The sequence below is a fragment of the Mytilus galloprovincialis genome, chromosome 4, assembly GCF_965363235.1.
Source record: "Mytilus galloprovincialis chromosome 4, xbMytGall1.hap1.1, whole genome shotgun sequence".
NCBI lineage: Eukaryota > Metazoa > Mollusca > Bivalvia > Mytilida > Mytilidae > Mytilus > Mytilus galloprovincialis.
In genome coordinates, this window is record NC_134841.1 from 63,502,036 (window position 1) to 63,521,100 (window position 19,065).

The 19,065-nt window shown below is 32.1% G+C and overlaps 2 protein-coding genes across 2 annotated transcripts in view; both read right to left on the reverse strand.

Annotated features, from left to right (window-relative positions):
* Positions 1 to 2,450: 2,450 nt before the first annotated feature.
* Positions 2,451 to 9,438, reverse strand: LOC143072678 (NBAS subunit of NRZ tethering complex-like). The gene is made up of 6 exons (XM_076247749.1): positions 9,337 to 9,438; positions 6,701 to 6,787; positions 5,515 to 5,657; positions 4,013 to 4,139; positions 3,325 to 3,453; positions 2,451 to 2,779 (listed from the first exon to the last, which is right to left on the reverse strand). The coding sequence occupies exons 1-6, from the start codon at positions 9,415 to 9,417 to the stop codon at positions 2,492 to 2,494; spliced, it is 855 nt and encodes a 284-aa protein (XP_076103864.1). The 5' UTR covers positions 9,418 to 9,438; the 3' UTR covers positions 2,451 to 2,491.
* A 684-nt stretch (positions 9,439 to 10,122) lies between these two features.
* LOC143071066 (NBAS subunit of NRZ tethering complex-like) overlaps positions 10,123 to 19,065 on the reverse strand; it is a 57,949-nt gene continuing 49,006 nt past the window's right edge. The window contains exons 38-46 of the mRNA XM_076245142.1: positions 18,010 to 18,117; positions 16,484 to 16,728; positions 15,953 to 16,071; positions 15,071 to 15,163; positions 14,405 to 14,518; positions 13,784 to 13,875; positions 13,137 to 13,299; positions 11,803 to 11,945; positions 10,123 to 10,210 (exon numbers count right to left, since the gene is read on the reverse strand). Coding sequence (XP_076101257.1) covers positions 10,123 to 10,210; positions 11,803 to 11,945; positions 13,137 to 13,299; positions 13,784 to 13,875; positions 14,405 to 14,518; positions 15,071 to 15,163; positions 15,953 to 16,071; positions 16,484 to 16,728; positions 18,010 to 18,117 — 1,165 coding nt within the window. The remainder of the gene's footprint in view (positions 10,211 to 11,802; positions 11,946 to 13,136; positions 13,300 to 13,783; positions 13,876 to 14,404; positions 14,519 to 15,070; positions 15,164 to 15,952; positions 16,072 to 16,483; positions 16,729 to 18,009; positions 18,118 to 19,065) is intronic.

Here is a 19,065-nt window from a genome sequence, read left to right on the forward strand (position 1 = left end):
AAATTTAGAAAAGAAAGATTTAAAACGTGTGCGTCAGTCAATGTATAGAGAGAGCGAAGAAACTGCATCCGGCTCAGCTTAAAAATCAAGCAGAATTTCACAGGATATTGGATAAGAAAGCGAGATAATTTTATTAGGATGCGAGGTTGATTTACAATTGTATAATATCAGATGATTTTTTTGCTGATGGAATCTTTAAATGTTTTCCAAAATACATGGTGTACTTCAAACAACTTTATACTATACATTGCTTTAAGAATGGACATTATATTCCCTTAGTATTTTGTCTGTTGCCGTCAAAATCAGAAGCTTGTTACAAGAAAATGTTTTCAGACTTTTGTGTCATTTTCGTCTTTTGTGGATAGTTGTCTGCTTGGCAATCATACCACATCTTCTTTTTTATATTTGGTGAAAGTTGCAAGAACTGCAAGTCCCAGGCCTGTATAAAGGAAGAGGGAAGTCAACCATTTATTATAAGTTGTTACATGTATGAATAATAAATAAAAATGAATAAAATTGGCGCAATTAGATGATTATTTTATTGGCGCAAATGATACCTATAGTTTTAAAAATAAGTTGGCGCAAAAGAAGTATTGGCACAATTAAGTTGTGGCGCAAAAGAGTTTGTTTTTGGCGCAAAAAGATATCGCCCCAAAGATCATATTATGAACCCTGCCAGACAAACATGTACACCATATACCAAATATAATTGACCTACCGGTATTGTTTATAGTATGTGTGAAAAAAAATATTACCATGAAAAATTAACATCATGAACATGAGTTCAATTCAGATAAACAATGCTGGACTTCCAGACAGAGATATAAATCTTACAATCATTCTTCACGCCAAATAAAGTTAACCTATTGGTTTTAGTATTAGATTAACTTGAAAAAGTTACACAAAAAACACCTAAACATTGACTAATGAACTATGAAAAAGGGTCAAGGTCAGAAGAAACCTGCCAGACAGAGAAATACAAGTCACAATCATTCCATACACCAAATATAGTGCTTATAGTATCTGAGAAATAGACAAATACACAAAATCTTTACATTTATCAATGACTGTGCTGACCTGGGGCAAGAAGCGTATTAAGTTCTCCTAAGGCCGTAATGGTAATGTTTTCTTCTGTTGCTCAGTCCAAATCGTTAACTTGAATATGTATGATGGCTCGTTTTGAAGCTGAGACATTTTCACCTATGTGGTTAAATTTTTTGGGGTATGAAGTGAGATTACTTTTTCCGTAAATTAGCAAACCCAGAGTATCCTTTTGTGATGCGGCTCCTAATGGTAAAAAATCCCATTTTTTAACACAATCAATTCTTTGAAAATTTAATACTTTGAACACATTTAATAGCCCTTACACATTCATGCTGTGTTCCCCTACTTTCTAAATTAACACAAATGGTTCAGCTCAGTCATAGAAATGTGTCAAATATCACTACACAGAAATTTTTTGTTTACACATGACTTTTGAGTTCCTCATTTCAAGGTGCATTAGGGATATTGTCCCACCTGAGTCTTTGCTCTAAGTCCTTAATGCCACTTGTTTATCAGAGATGCAGCAAATAACAATTTTCAAGAGCTAGGTTTGACTCAGTGGGGCTTTGAACCTGTGATCTCCTGGACTGGAAGCAACAGGCTACCACAGGAACATTGAGGTAGTAAATATAATTATTACTGAAGGGGCAGGTACAAATAATCTGCATTGAAAAAGATATGCCAATGTTAATACAACTGTATACCAAATATCTGACAAACAATAGTGGTTTCTATCAAAATAGAAAGTCCCTAATCAAATGGCAAAGTCAAAAGCCCAAACACATCAAACAAATGGATAATTAATATCATATTCTTGACTTGGTACAGGCATTTTCTTGTGCAGAATATGGTGGATTAAACCTGGTTTGCTAGCTAGCTTAACCTCTCACTTGTATGACAGTCACATCAAATTCTATTATATTGACAAAGATTTGTGAACATAACAAACAGACACCATAGGTAAAATGTAAAGAAAAATACCCAAGAGTTTGAAAGTCAAAGAACAACAATTGAAGAAATGGGGCCAGAAAATCTCCATGGAAATGAGATGTGCTAGTGCCCATTTAACAGCATACAACAGGAAAATGACTTTCAAGTAGAGGTTCATCTAAAACTGACCTTATCACAAATGTTAATAACATATAGACTATGCAAAAGTTTTGAAGACAATAAGTCAATGGGCCATGATTGAGGGGGCAAAGCCAAATAATCTTCATGGAAATCAAATGTATCAGTGCTAAACCAACTGCATACTATAAATCATAGTAGCCCTATAACTGACCTTATTGCAAACTTTTCAAATTGTTGATGCTGCAAGAAACAGCAAGCATATGTCTTACCTTTGACTATTCCTTTAGGTAACACGATAAAATGAGCTCTTTTTTCAGAAACAATTGAAAAAAGAATAATCTTGAGCATATTTATTGATCATAAACTTAATACAACATTAATGTTTGAGCCACTTCCCTACCACTCCCAAAGCAGAACCAAAAGTCTGTAGCATTGAATGAGCTGATCTAGACTGCAACATTAAAGAACCAGCCTCTGCTTTAAATCCATTGTCATTCAGCTGATTGGCTACTGTTTTCAACAACATATAGTCATGTGATTGTTCTTCCACATTCTGATTGGCTAACAGATAACAAATCACAGGTTTGTAATAAACTGAATAAACAATTTGTGGCAGAAGACTTCTCTTTAACAGGAGGTCAAACAACTCTTCATCATCTTTTGCCTTAAATAAAACAATAATATAAAATAAATACACACAAATTTTATTTAGCCAAATAAAATGCTAACTGTGTATACTTGCTATCTTCTTTGTTTGATATCATAAGGATACTCTAAATGATACCATTACCAAAAAATTGTCTCATTTTTTTTTATGTGATTTGTAATAGTAAGCTGTTTCATGCTTTTTGAAAATATTTGAGATGAAAAAACAGCAGCAGATTTAAAAATCTCCATGGTGAATAAAGGAGTGCCCAAAAACCAGTTGATTGTTAATGTTTTTGTCAACTTTGAGTTATTTACATAAGGCATATGATAGTTATTGCTGATCATGGAAAAGACAAAATCAGGAGCTGTCCAATTGTTTGTAGAGATTTTCACACAATCATGTTTAAGGACCATTTTCATGATCACAATCGTTCACAAGAGACAAGGAGTGAAAAAATTGAGTAATACAAGCCAAAAACATAAAAGCTGGATGGGTTCAGATCCTTTCACCCAAATAGAAATGATGTTTGGACAAGTGTCAATGAAATATTTATAATTTACCTCATCAAGAGCTGCTAGTTCTGTGATTGCAGCAGACAACATGTCTTTATGTGTAGACAATAAAACAAACTTCACTCCTTCTATTGTGTATTTTTTCTCTATCATCTTGTCATACACATGTCTTACACACTGAAAAAGTATAAAACATGTTTAAATTTTTCATTTTATAGAATCTAAAAGTCACTTGATTATATCTTTTGGAATAACCTGTACTTTTTACAGCACTTAAAATGTAGTCATAAATCATTTATTTCTTATTTGTAACTCCCTTAGAATTTACCCACATTCAAATCTCTTAGATATAAGAAGTTACTGGTCAAGGTAACAAGACCTGGTGCATAAGATGGGTCAAAGACACCTGCTATTTATGCAAACCTTGGTTAAAATGACTATTAAGCAACAAAGGGTCGCATGAACAGTTTTTTTCATAAAGGGAGGTAAGACTGTTTAATAAAGTCAAAAGATGTGACAACTATTAGGCACTGTATAGCCTTCAACAATAAGCATTCCTTATATTGTATAAGCTATAAAAGTTACTGACATGGCAAAATGCTGAGGTATTCTAAATTGGATTAATTCAAAACAGATTTTTAGACACTTGCTCTTTATAGAAATATCAGTATTATACAGCAGTGATAGTCTTTTAATTAAAACAGTTTTTTCAAGACTTTTGAACTTAAACACATACCTTAATACCCAGACTGACAGTATCACTAATACTTCTGTACTTTGTAACCACCAATGATACAGTCTTAGAATCTGAGGTGTTTATCATAGCACAAAATATGTTTACCCAAACATTTTGTTCTTGGTCACTGAAATGAAGATATGCAAGTAAATTTTCAGTTAACCTTACACAGCTACTTTTGCATATGTACTATTTCTGTACTAAAAAATGCAGTACTGGAAATTTACTTTTAATATTTAGTACTATTTCTTTACTCTAAAACTATTGTTATATTTAGGTACTTGTATTTTACAGTACTTGATTTGTACTAAATATTTTGGTACAGATATAATACAAAATTCCATGTTTGAAAATCATAACTTTGAGAGATTTGAAATAGAAAAACTTTCAAAATGCTGAAAATGTAACAGTAGTAACAAAAAATCTGTAGTACCTTAATTTCAAGTACAAATAAAGTACTGTAAAATACAGGTACCTAAATATTACAATAATTTGAGAGTAACAAAATAGTACTGAATATTAAAAGTAGTTTTCCAGTACTACAAGTTTTGAGTACAAAAATAGTACCTATGCAAAAGTAGCTGTGTATATATACAACATCAATCATGCCAAAGGAGATAAACACCCAAAATTAACATAATTTGGATTCATAAATATTCACAGGATATTAATTTGCATGTATTTCATTGTTTCAGGTAAACTACAATTTTTTTAAAAAGTGCACAACTACTGTAAATTCAGAAATTCATGAGTGCATTTATAGTGTACATTTAATTAAAAAAATTGTTGAAAATGACGAAAAATTGCTATGTAATAATATTTTAGGAAAATGTTGGATACAAATGATGCTATCAGATTTTTTGTAATTGTGAAACCAGTCTCATTGAAATTTTACAGAAATGAAAACATTCCAAATATGTCTGCATTGACAGTAAATAAATGGTGGTTTGTTTTGTTCTTGTTTTTAAGAACAGGCTACAGAGTTGTATGTGTCTTGAACTTGCAGTGAGATGACAGTTTTTGTCATGTTTCAAAAATTTGAGATGAAGAACAGCAATAAAAGCATTGTTCTTTTGTTTTTTGCATTTTTTCCCTTGTTAATGTATTGATTTCGTGTCATGGATGGATGCCCGAAATCCTTTCTTAATTACTAGATGCTGGGGATAGTTAAATAGTCCTACTTGTAGACTTAAATAAAAGTCTGTCAATATTTGTATTTATAGCTTAAGGATTGATTACATAATAAACAGCATTATATTGCATCTATTTAATAGGGCTCTTCACGGTTAGTTTGACCATATTGGATAGGGGGCATATTTTAATAATGGAGGTAAAAATAGTGTGAAAAAATAAGAGAAAACATCATTAAAACAGAGCAGTTGCTTAGAAACACATACAGGATTTCCCATTCTTTCATACAATTCACCTCTTTCTAAAAAATCTGCCCCCTATCAAATACCCAATATGGCCGAACTAACTGTGAAGAGCACTATTGCACTTACCTGCTACTTGCAGCTTTAAGTTGAGGCCATAGTTGTAGTAAGTCACAAATAGCATTAAAATGATTGTAATTAGTACTCTGGGACAACAACTGTAAAAACAGCTGGTGCCTTGCCTTGTCTGTATTTATATCACTTTCTTTTAGCTTCAAAGAAAAAATAAATAAGTCTTTAGCTAGTGTTGTAGTTTTTTAAATGTTAAAACAATACAACAAAATTCATAACCAAATATGTAACATGCAATCTGTCTTATTTAAAAATGATAAGCATACTGAAAATTCAACTCTATCTAAAAAAACAATTTGGGTAAGTATGAAACTCACATTTAGTGGAAAATTTCAAAATACTGGTTCAATATTGATTATGTTCTAATATGAATTAAACAAAATCCCATTCATGTATCATACTTGACTGAAGTTGTTGTTGTCATGATCCCACTATGTCTTGCTAAACTTGTTACATTTTTCCTTCCTACATCATAATGCCACTTATACCATGGTGGGATACAAGTGCAGTGATTACCTATTTGAGAAATGCTTTGTTGTTTGTTGTTTTGTTTTTTTTGTAAAATGTTGCCTTTCTCAGAATACTGACAATTAATTATGTATCAGTAGTATAGATAATTCAGAATAATGAATTGAGTCTAAAACAAGTGTCTTCTTTCTGCAAATTAATGCTCTACAACATGCATTTTTGCAGAAGGTTAGAAATTTTGAAGACTGAATGCAGTCTACAAAAAAATAGTGTTATCTTTCTAAATTATAGATTTATCTTAAGGATGTACTTAGGTGAGGTTTTGGAAATTGGTGTAAAATGTTCGGACTCCTTGGTATTTTTCAATCAATACAGGGTAAAATATATTGCCCTATAACACCCATTTTTCTCTGTATAATAGTCTTCAATAGGTCATAAAAGGCCATTTTCCAAAATTTAAGCAATTTCTTAATTTTTTTCCCCGCCTTTTTTTAAAACTCAAATATCTCGAAAAGTAGGTCCATTACCTATCAATATTTTTAGCTTATTTTGTTCCTTAACTGGTGCTCTTTCAAAATGGAGTATCAATTTAAATTTCTTGATTATTTTATATTTCACCTAAGTACATCCTTAAGGTGGTCATTGTCAACCTCAATGCTAATGTGGTGGAGATATGATAAACAATTACATGCACTTTTAACTCCTTATAACATACCTGTATATCAGACCATGTTGCCTTGACAACAGCCTCAGTTCTGTATAATGTCAACAATACTAAATCTTCCTCACTTAACTGGAAACTCTAGAAAAAAAAAGTATCCTACTGTGACATGGATATTAAATACTGTTGCTATAAAAAAGGCTTCTAAAAATCCTTTCCCACAACTGTAGCTGAAGAATCAGTATATTCATTTATGTGTATAGTAATGCATGTATTATGCATGTGTAGGGGGAGGGTTGAGATCTCATAAACATGTTTAACCCCGCCGCAATTTTGCGCCTGTCCCAAGTCAGGAGCCTCTGGCCTTTGTTAGTCTTGTATGATTTTAAATTTTAGTTTCTTGTGTATAATTCAGAGTTTAGTATGACGTCCATTATCACTGTACTATTATGCATATTTTTAGGGGCCAGCTGAAGGACACCTACGGGTGCGGGAATTCTCGCTACATTGAAGACCCATTGGTTGCCTTCGGTTGTTGTTTGCTATATGGTCGTGTGGTTGTCGCTTTGACATATTCACCATTTCCTTTCTCAATTTTATTGGACAAAATGTTACTTATTTTGCAAACTTTTGTCTGATCCATTTCTCTTTTTGAACAATAACAAAAGTTACTTAACTTGTGTAGAAACCTTTATGCTTACCGCCTAGTTTTTAGAGATCTTTGCTAAGATAATTTTTTTAGCCACAGGACATTAATGAAATAACAAGTGAAACTGCGAGCTATTGGTCACTGATGATACCCCCGCCGCAAGTGGATAATATTAATAGTGTAAAAATATGCAAGTGTTCGGTAAAAAGGAAGTTGTCGAGTGATGAATCTGAAAACACATCACATGGTATAACTGACTTATATAAATCCTGAAACCAAATTTCAGAAATCCTTGTATTGTAGTTCCTGAGAAAAATGTGACAAAAATTTTCAACTTGGCTATCATGTGTAAAATCATACAAGTGTTCGGTAAACAGGAAGTTGTCGAGTGATGAATCTGAAAACGCATCACACAGTATAGCTGACTTATATAAATCCTGAAACCAAATTTCAGAAATCCTTGTATTGTAGTTCCTGAGAAAATGTGACAAAAATTTTCAACTTGGCTATCATGTGTAAAATCATACAAGTGTTCGGTAAACAGGAAGTCGATGAATGATGAATCTGAAAACGCATCACACAGTATGGCTGACATATATAAATGTTGATACCAAATTTCAGAAATCCTTGTATTGCAGTTCCTGAGAAAAATGTGACGAAAATTTTCAACTTGGCTATCATGTGTAAAATCATACAAGTGTTTGGTAAACAGGAAGTCGATGAATGATGAATCTGAAAACGCATCACACGGTATGGCTGACATATATAAATGTTGATACCAAATTACAGAAAGGGTGGATGTGTAGTTCCTGAGAAAAATGTGACGAAAGTTTCATGGGATGGACTGACTGACAGACAGAGGTAAAACAGTATACCCCCTCTTTTTTAAAGCGGGGGTATAATATAATAATCAAGTAATCTCTTTATAATTCACTATACAATGCAGCTGTCCACTGATGGTAATAATATGTTTACTAAACAAATACAGCTATTTTCATTTCAAATAATGTGTTCTTGTCTGGATCAAAAAATTGAAAAAGAAGATTAATTAACATAAAATTTATAAGGGTTCCACGGAACCCAGTTTCTCGCCTATTTTTGCTGTAAATCGCAGGCTCAACAACAATGAGGAAAAAAATAAATAAAAATATTCCTCTTGTTACTATTTATGATTGTAAGAAAATCTAAGTCCATTTAAAAGTAAATTACAGAAAAAACTGAGTAATCTTTTTACAAACTTTACTTCTGGATACAATCTTATGATCATAAATAAGCTTCTGTCCATGTTTGGTACAAACCCACGATAGTTTAAGAAAGTTATTAAAATTTTAAAAACTTTAACCACAGAGTGAATGTAATGGTTCCCCGCAGAAAAACTAAGTACATTTAAAAGTAAAATATGGAAAAAAAAAATTTATTTATTTACAAAATTTACTTCTGGATACTATCTTATGATCATAAACAAGCTTCTGTCCAAGTTTGGTACAAACCCAGGATAGTTTAAGAAAGTTATTAAAATTCTAAAAATTTTAACCACAGAGTGAATGTTTTGTTTCCCCGCAGAAAAAACTAAGTCCATTTATATAGTAAAATATGGAAAAAATGGAATTTTATTTTTACAAAATTTACTTCTGGATACTATCTTATGATCATAAACAAGCTTCTGTCCAAGTTTGGTACAAACCCAGGATAGTTGGAGAAAGTTATTAAAATTCTAAAAACTTTAACCACAGAGTGAATGTTTTGTTTCCCTGCAGAAAAAACTAAGTCCATTTATAGTAAAATACGGAAAATATGGAATTTTATTTTTACAAAATTTACTTCTGGATACTATCTTATGATCATAAACAAGCTTCTGTCAAAGTTTGGTAGAAATCCAGTGTATTTTAAGAAAGTTATTAAAATTTCAAAAACTTTAACCACAGAGTGAATATTTGTTGACGCCGCCGACGACGCCGACGGAATGTAGGATCGCTTAGTCTCGCTTTTTCGACTAAAGTCGATGGCTCGACAAAAATGAATTAACTGTTTCAAAAAATACCTTTTCCACCATATGTAAGACATCCAGTCTTGGTTGAACTGCTACCCTGTCATCTGAACAAAATGGTCTCAATAAAACCATAACATCTTGTGAGGAGACCAGGTTACCACTGAAATATAAACAGTAGACCACTATAAAACATGGAACAAAAAAATACTTCTTGGTAAAAACTCTCACTTTAACCATTGCATATGTCAATCTCAGAAGTTTTCTTGACAGAAATAGTCATCCTTATTTTACTATTAAAAGAGGTTCTTTATACTTATGTTTGTTGAAAAATATTAAGCCACTATAAGAGAAATGGACGATTGGCATATCTTCTGAATCAAAGATGAATCCAGAATTGATTTTGATATCATTTTGCCCAGATTTATAACACTGTAACATCATGAATTTTTATGTATACATGTACTTAGTATTGGGGATTCATTTATTTATATGGATTGAAGAAGACTGTATTTTCAAAGCTTCTCGATTTCTTTGGTTTGTTATATTTTTTATATTACCAGTATCCATGTTTTGTTGAATACTTGAATACTAAGTTCATGTGTTACCTAAAAATCCATGAAATTATTGACCTACATATGATAATGAATACACAGTACAATTTTATAATTAGTTTCCATATCTTTATACATTTTTAGATTTTTTATTAATGAAAAAAAAGTCTTGATTCTGTGAATTCAATTTTAAATAATTTTATTTCAAGATTATCATTTCTGTTCTAATACAATGGGCAACATGCTTTATTTACAGACACTCATTCAAATAGTACAAGTATTAGCCTTACCCTTGATTTTGATGCTCTTCAACATTAAGTACAACTTTCTCAAGTCTGGCAAGAATCTGTTTTTTGTCCAATTCATCTGGGTCTCTGTAATTAAAAATCACATTTCAACTAATTCAAATAATGTTTTTAAATAAAGTTCACCATACAATTGATGCAATTGTAGATAATTTAGTATGTTAGTATCATTTGGATGCTGTCTCATTGACTAAGTTGTAAAAATTGTTTGTGGTGTCCATGATAACACTATTTTTCTCTAATATAAGTGACTGAATTGTCCATTTATTTTGCCCCTTAGATGTATGGTGATACAAAACTATATAAATAACTGTATACAAGTACAGTTTCTTTCGTGTTTATATGATTATAAAAAAGGCCTCGATGTGTACACAGGTAAAGTTTCCCATATTCTGTTTTAAGCCTCGAGGTCATAAAAATGTCAATCAGCTGATTGTTGTAAAAACACAACCATTCTATGATCTTCTATCTCAAAAGGTGTTAATTATTGATTGCATTTCAAACATTGTTCATAGATTACACTTTGGGTGTCTTTTTAAAACAATAACGCCTGCTAATTATCGATCATTATCCAATGTGCAATCTCGTAATTTGGCTAGGGGTAATCTACATTTATGTTAAATATTACAGGGCATTTATATATGGTTGAGGAATTTCATACATCAATCTTTCATTTTTTATATTTTTTGTAAAGAACATTCACTTAAAATTATTATATTTTCTCACTTTCAACACTCGTGTCCAGCAAATAACCTGTGCAGGGCCCCATTACCTGTTAACTGCTTTGCATAAGCGAAACTAACGAGGTTAAAGTAACAGTGTGACATCACTGTGCAATCGGTAAATACTGCATATTAAAGGCAGTTCATTACACATTTATTGTATCCAATGATTATAAACTGTGTAGCATTGTTCAACAGTTTGTTTTAATCAAAGCAAAACAATATAATTTGTACATACGGGTCATAGAAACAAAACTATTTTTAGAACAATTTTATTTTCGTATCTCAGGTAAAGGAAAAGTCGGTACATAAATAAACTAAAACTAAATGTGTTTATAAACTTTATTGAAAGAATAACCATGAAATAAAATGCATGACACTAGACAAATAACTTTTATTAGAATAAATAATCATTCAATATGTTGTAAGTGGATTATGGACGTTCATCTTTCTTCAGGATTTCCTTTACTGATTTGCACTATCGATGTTATTTGACTCCGTATTTTGGCATTTCGGATATAAGCATACTCCGCTTTATTGCATAATTTCTTCTGACAAATAGGCTCGGCAAATAACCGGAATGTACTGTTCAAATAGTCAGCTGTTGTTTGGTATGTCTGCGGTATCCATAGTTACACTTTTCTAACCTAAGAAGCTGTATGTGACTAACAGATACCTTGAATATTTCGTTTGTTGCATCATTAAATATTTAAATACCTTAGTAACTGTATCATGTGACCAACAGCTTCCTTTTATGCTGTATGTGGTGTCCATGGTGATGATATATTTACCTTATTAACTATATCATGTGACTAACAGCTTCCTTCAATGCTGTATGTGGTGTCCATGGTGATGATATATTTACCTTAGTAACTGTATCAGGTGACCAACAGCTTCCTTCAATGCTGTATGTGGTGTCCATGGTGATGATATATTTACCTTAGTAACTGTATCAGGTGACCAACAGCTTCCTTCAATGCTGTATGTGGTGTCCATGGTGACACTGGAAACACTTCCATAATGTCTTCTATGAGCTCCACAGTATAGCCATTCTCTATCATATCACAGTATAACTTCTGCATCTAAACATTTCAATCATATTAGACAAATGGATATTGTTTGTAAAAAGAGCCAACAAGCTCACTGTCAAACTTTGTCATTTAACTATTTCAGGATGAATTAGGGGCCCAGTGTTCTCCCCAGAATTTTCAAATAGCACCCTGGTTTTACAAAAATATGACACCATGGCCCTTATACTTTCTATAATAAAATCACCAGGGTACCACATTGCTTTATGGCCCTGGGGAGGACACAGGGCCCTGCTCAGTTAAATATCTAAAACAAGAATGTGTCCAAAGTACACAGATGCCCCACTTGCACTATCATTTTCCATGTTCAATAGACCATGAAATTGGGTAAACAAGAATGTGTCCATAGTACACAGATGCCCAACTCGCACTATAATTTTCCATGTTCAGTGGACCGTGAAATTGGGGTCAAAACTTTAATTTGGAATTAAAATTAGAAAGATCATATCATAGGGAACATGTGTACTAAGTTTCAAGTAGATGTGACTTTAACTTCATCAAAAACTACCTTGACCAAAAACTTTAACCTGAACTTCGCACTTTCATTTTCTATGTTCAGTTGACCATGAAATTTGGGTCAAAACTATAATTTGGCATTAAAATTAGAAAGATCATATCATGGGGAACATGTGTACTTAGTTTCAAGTGGATTGGACTTCAACTTCATCAAAAACTACCTTGACCAAAAACTTTAACCTGAAGTGGGACAAACGAACGGACGAATGAACAGAGGCACAGACCAGAAAACATAATGCCCCTCTACTGTCGTAGGTGGGGCATAAAAATCTCATTTGGAATTAAAATCAGAAAGATCATACCATAGGGAACATGTGTACTAAGTTTCAAGATGATTGGACTTCAAAAACTACCTTGACCAAAAACTTTAACCTGAAACTCGCACTTTATTTTCTATGTTCAGTGAACCGTGAAATTAGGGTCAAAAGACTAATTTGGCTTAAAAATTAGAAAGATCATATCATTAGCAACATGTGTACTAAGTTTCAAGTTGATTAGACTTCAGCTTCATCAAAAACTACCTTGACCAAAAACCTTAACCTGGAACGGAACAGACGGACGAACGGGCGAACGAACAGACAAATGAACAGACGGACGCACAAACCAGAAAACATAATGCCCCTTTACAATCGTAGGTTGGGCATAAAAATGTACATAAATCCAACTTACCTGCAAATTATCTCCCTTTGACAAATCAAACTTGGCAGCATACTCCACCAACATATCATCACCAGACATTGACAACGATTTAAAACTTTCGTGATTTAAATTCTCTATGTGATTCAGGTATTGCTGTAGAGTGTTGGCAGCATCCTCCCAACTTATCCTGCATCTAGATAGAAAATAATACATTATTCCAGCACCATTTGAATGTACTTTAGTTTGTGTTGCTCAGTTTCTAAGTTTGCTATGTTTTGTGTACTGTTTCTTGTCTTTTGGTCACGTTACTTTTTTGACATGGCTTTGTTTCTCTTTTAATAACATTCTATATTTAGATTCTACCACTGCATTGAGTGTGAATCTTCATGAGACAATTAAATTTTGTCCAGATTGGGCAAATAATGTGTCACCTTAATACAGTGTAGAAATGTTTCTCTTATTATTTAAGACGATTTGTTTCAAACAATTTTTCTTTTACAATAATCTGCAAAAGAGATTGTGTTTTTTCTAGGAAGCGTCATGAGGCAATCAGTTGTACCCAGTTGTTGGACTATAAACTTAATATACCCTTTATCAGCACAATTACCTCCTCCAACTTTTGTTAGATAATGAATATCCTTATGATTATATCTATCATTTGCATCTGTCAAACCTACCCCGAATCATCTTGCTTTTTCTTCTTTCCACCATGTTGTTTAGTAAATTTTAAAGTTCTTTTTACTATTTCTTGTCTACATTCAACCTCTAGCTGAAAATAGTAATGTTTCAAGTATGATATATGGTTATAGAAAAAAACGGGTCTCAAGATCATAATGGAAACATGTCAAAATAATTTTGAATGATGAAACATGAGATCGTAAAAAATATTATAAATAAAAGATTTTTTTCATGGGAATCAGATAGCCCCAGCTGGAGAGTCAATTTACTCAAGTTTTTGAGCATAGAAATGAAACATTCCTTCAGTTCATACAACAGTGAGAGAAATTATTCAGTAATAAAGAGGCATAACTCGAGAACAATTAAAGTAATAGGCATTTTTTTAGTGTGTTGACATGTTGCTTTCTTATTGACAGATATCACCACATCTCCATTTATACATTTTGAATCTCCAACAAAAAGACTTTGCTATGACAATAATATACAATATCTTCATCAATCCAGTAAAACATTCCAATCACTTTTATTGAGGGCATACATAACTCACATATACCTGAATGGCACTGTAAAGATTGATTCTGTCTTATTTAGTTGATTTTTAATTAAAAATTAAAACCTACCTTTAACCTTGACTGTTCTGAGAAAACAATCTCATCAATAAAGTTGATAACATCAACTGGTAGTAACTTCTGTAATGATTCCCCACTACCTTCATATCTATGTACCCGGGCAGCCTGAAATATACAGAATCCTAGAACTTCAGAAATGTAAAATAAAATTGAGAATGGAATATTATATATAAGTATAGATTCTACCACTGCATTGAATAAGAATAAAAGATACCATATTCCCAAACTTGAGACAAGTATAGTTTTTATTGTAAAACAACACCATACATTGGATATAAGATTCTACATTGTTAATGAATTCTTGGCATGTTTATTTGGTGTTTTATTCTTATGACTTGTGGTATAGATAGGTAAAGGTGCACATAAAAGCGGTTTAACCTCACCACAAGTACGGCTATCCGAACTCGTTTCTTTTTTCAGAGGAGTCTGGTAGGTAGTTGTTTGTGTGGTCTATACCATACTTGTTCTGTCCAATATTTTGCTAAAATTTTTTTAATATATTATTGATATTCATGTATTCTGTGCTTAGTTCCTATGCATTACACATATCAGTTTTACAAACACAGATTTATGATGCTTTAAAAATGTATATATCATAAATAAACAATGTGATTTACAGCTGAAGTAATTGGGATTGCTATCATTTTCAGCACTTACAGTTGAATCTGGTACTTTCTTTGTATCTGTACTCCAGAATTGTTTGACAGCCAAAGCACAATGTACTACACTGGGATGTAAAAATCCACCAGTCTGAAAATTATAGGTAAAAGATATAATCATTTTTCAGAACGTAATACATGTAAGTAGGAAATTAACACATATATATAATCATACAATATATAATCATTTATAATATAGAATCATTTTTCAGAACGTAATACATGTAAGTAGGAAATTAACACATTTTTCAATGTAATCATTGTTTTAAAACCCTCTTTTTCATTTTTATCTTAAGGTGTGCAAAACTGCAAGAATTAAAAATTAACTATATGGAAATATTAATCATATTCAATTAGTATGGTTGACTTCATGGAAATGTTATCAATTATTTCGAGTCAATTTAGCAATTGATTTGCATTAGCTATAACAGCATGTATCCTGTTTTCAAAATAAGAAATATAAAATTGTTGGGGTAAGTGCATAGTGCAATAGTTGTATTGTTCTACATCTGCAACCTTGTTTGTGATTTTACAAACAAGAATGTGACCCCAGTACACGGAAGCCCCATCTGCACTATCATTTTTTATGTTCAGTGGAACGTGACAATGGGGTAAAAACTCAAATCAAGTTTCAAGTGGATTGGACTTTAACTCCGTCAAAAACTACCTTGCCCAAAAACTTTAACCTGAGGTGAGACAACGGACGAACGAACGAACGAATGAATGAACGAACGAACGAACGAATGAACTAATGAACAATGAAAGAACGAACGCACAGACCAGAAAACATAATGCCCATAAGTGGGGCATAAAAAAAAAACATAGTGTTGTCCAATTTAACTATAGCTTTCTCAAATGCTTGAATGTAAATATAACTTACTCCATCAGGTATTTTATTTGCCAATTTAGCAATGGCTGTCACATTGGTAGGGGTCAGAACAGGGATTATATATTGAACTGGACTGCTTAAACCATTCATTAATTGTTTACAATCCAAACCTACAAAACGAAAAAATGTTTGCCATTAAAACATTTTATTTCTATTCTTAAATTAATTTTTTTATCTTATATCATATACTATTGAATTCATATATTAAGAAATCCCTGTGCTATTATCTCTGGAAATTAAAAGGTGCAATTCAAAATATTTCTACTGAACACTTTAGATTCATTTATCTTCACAGTTTGAGTACTTCTTTTCAAAGATTATGGAAAAAAGGTATATCTATAGATATTTCATTTCATGGGTTTTTTAAAAGTTTGAATAAAAGGCAACATTCAATTTATACTTCTTTGAAACTTTTAAAATTCAGTGTTTCTTAATACCCACAAAATAACCAAAAATTGGTACCACACGAAAAATAATAAATCCAAAATATACCAAGATAATTATCAGTCCTTTCAAACTTACCTATAGCAACCCCTTTGAGTTTTTTCAGCAGCTTCAGATGATTGTCAGCTGTAATTCCTCCCTGTTTTACATCGCCCACTCCAGCCAGTAGAGTGAAGTAATATATTAAAGTGGTATGATCTGTACCGTCCAGGTCAGGGTAAATACTGGTCCTCATTCTCTCAGCAAAGGCTTCAGGCTGACTTATCAAGGTTGGAACAATATTCTTATTCTTCACTCTCTCCTCTATTTCTTCTATAGCAAGACTGAAAATATTAATATCAAGCAGAGATTATAAATTAACCGTTAATATTTTTGTAAAGATGAAATAATGTTGATAATTTTTGTCTCTTCTAGAATTGTTATGTAGGGGGAATGAAGAGCTGTACCATGAGCCCATGATACAGCAGTCGCTTTTTTAACAAATAAAGGTTCATTAGTCCTCAATGTCGTATCAGAAATTTGAGTAAATTTGAAATTAAAAAAAAAAAATATATAAAAGGGAGCTTATTGTCGCTGGGCTTCCAAAATGTTGTATATGACTTTTTTGGCTAAAAATACTTTTTGACACCAATAGTCTGGGCGGGACGAAATCTTTGGTATTGCAAAATAGCATACAGTTAGACCAATCAAAATGTTTGAAATAAGACATATTACAAAATTGCCAATGTGAGTAGTTTGTAAAGTTTACTTCCAAAATGTTGTATGAAAACTTGAAAACAAGGGCTTTGAGAATAAAATAATTATACATTTCTTTATTTCTGAAAAGTTTTCGGATATCCAGAAATGTCAAAGTTTTTATTTCACTGCCATTTACAAAAATGTTCAAGTTCACATATGACATTTTGGAAGCATGCATTTTGTCAAAATTTTCAAAGCCTGTTTGTGAGATATTTTTTCTTGAAAAATTTGTAATTTACAACATTTTGGAAGCCCAGCGACGTTATTTTAATAGATATGAACCAGACACTAATTGTCATAAAAATTGGTTTAAACCTTTTTGAGTTATTATCCAACATGTTCAGGATGGATGAATGGACAGACAAACAATGGTATGACAAACTACATCTTGTTAAGGATGTTCGCTTGTCATGTTTTGAAATTTTTGTCAGATTTTCTGAATCCTCTGGTTTTATCCATTTGAATGCCTTAAAAAATGGGTGTATAAAAAATATCTGTGTATATATGTACAAATTTCTAATAATAAGTAAAGCGAGTTAATCAGTTCATCATATCTGGTTCATTGTAAATTCAAAAATAAAAGACAGTATTTATTCCTCAGTCTTTACTTTTTTGTGTATTATGTTATGGACAGTTGTTGATTTTTCATACTTGAGGATATCAATTGCTTTCTCCGCTATAATGTTGTCAGTAATTTTTTTTACCCTTTGGTATCTTTCACCCATTTTTAAATGCAAATTGCAGACGACAATTAAAAATGCATATTTGCTCCTAATCATTTTGTAGTTGAACATTTTTAATGGAAATAAAACATTGTTAGATGTCCTGTTAACATGATAATTTCCGTAAGAATCAATAATACTTACCCACTATCAAATAAGAACTCAAGATGTGACATGTAGAGCTCCCACAATGGTATACCATATCTCTCTGCCAGGTTACAGGCTACATTATACATCTCATCATTAACACTCCTATAATATAAATATGTTTATACTGGTTAAAATTAAGTGTTTTTGTATGCAAAATGCTTACAGGGAAACAAAGAATTTATATAAATCTATTGTAAACTTGTTTTTTTCCTAAAGAGTAGATTTGAAAAAACTATACTGAATTATTTTCATTTTACACTTTAATTCTGTCAACTTTCAAATCTGACCTTGAACCCTATATAAATAAAATAAATGGCAAAAAAATCATTGTAGAATATTTGTGTAGATTTTACACAGCTGAAGAAAAATCTTTGCTTATAATATTTTGAGTTATTAGGTACTTTATAAGTTATATAAGTTATGTTTATACATAGTTTGATTTCCATTAAACTCAGTAGTCATTATTTTTAGGTTTTTCCCATTAAGAAGTTGTGTATTAAAAACCTGTGTATGCTGCCTTGAGTATCCACTTATTCAAATGCAGATTAAGCAGTTATAAGACTAATCTCTGCTCTAATAGTGTTTAAGCTAAAAAAAACTTGCCTCCCACCAACCCCTCCTTTCACCTTCAATATTTCTATGACAGGGGAATCAATCTCAGCACGGTTTATAGATTTCATCTATGAAATTTTATTACTGGTTGTTTCAAAAATTTGTCTCATCCCAAAGAATTTCTGGGGATAAACTGTCAAATTTCATACCAATTCATTCCAACACCAATTCAACATCAACACAACTAGGCTTCCTCATACCCTCCTTACAGGCTTCCTCATAGCCTCCTTACAGGCTTCCTCATAGCCTCCTTACAGACTTCCTCATACCCTCCTTACAGGCTTCCTCATAGCCTCCTTACAGGCTTCCTCATAGCCTCATAGGCATGATAACCTCTAGGCTTCCTGATAACCTCACGCATTTATTTTGAACCATCGTTCAAATTAGATTGGTGTGATGTCAAGCATGGGGTCTCTACTTTGCCTAACTTTTCAGTAT

What these genes read in the sequence shown, in the direction of transcription:
- LOC143072678 (XM_076247749.1), bottom strand. Translation starts at nt 9,417, where the DNA reads ATGGTTTTATTGAGACCATTTTGTTCAGATGACAGGGTAGCAGTTCAA. An exon ending in CTGTCAGTCTGGGTATTAAG is followed by an intron (nt 3,454 to 4,012) that starts GTATGTGTTTAA and finishes ATACTTTTTCAG; the next exon opens with TGTGTAAGACATGTGTATGA. An exon ending in AACTAGCAGCTCTTGATGAG is followed by an intron (nt 2,780 to 3,324) that starts GTAAATTATAAA and finishes GTTTTATTTAAG; the next exon opens with GCAAAAGATGATGAAGAGTT.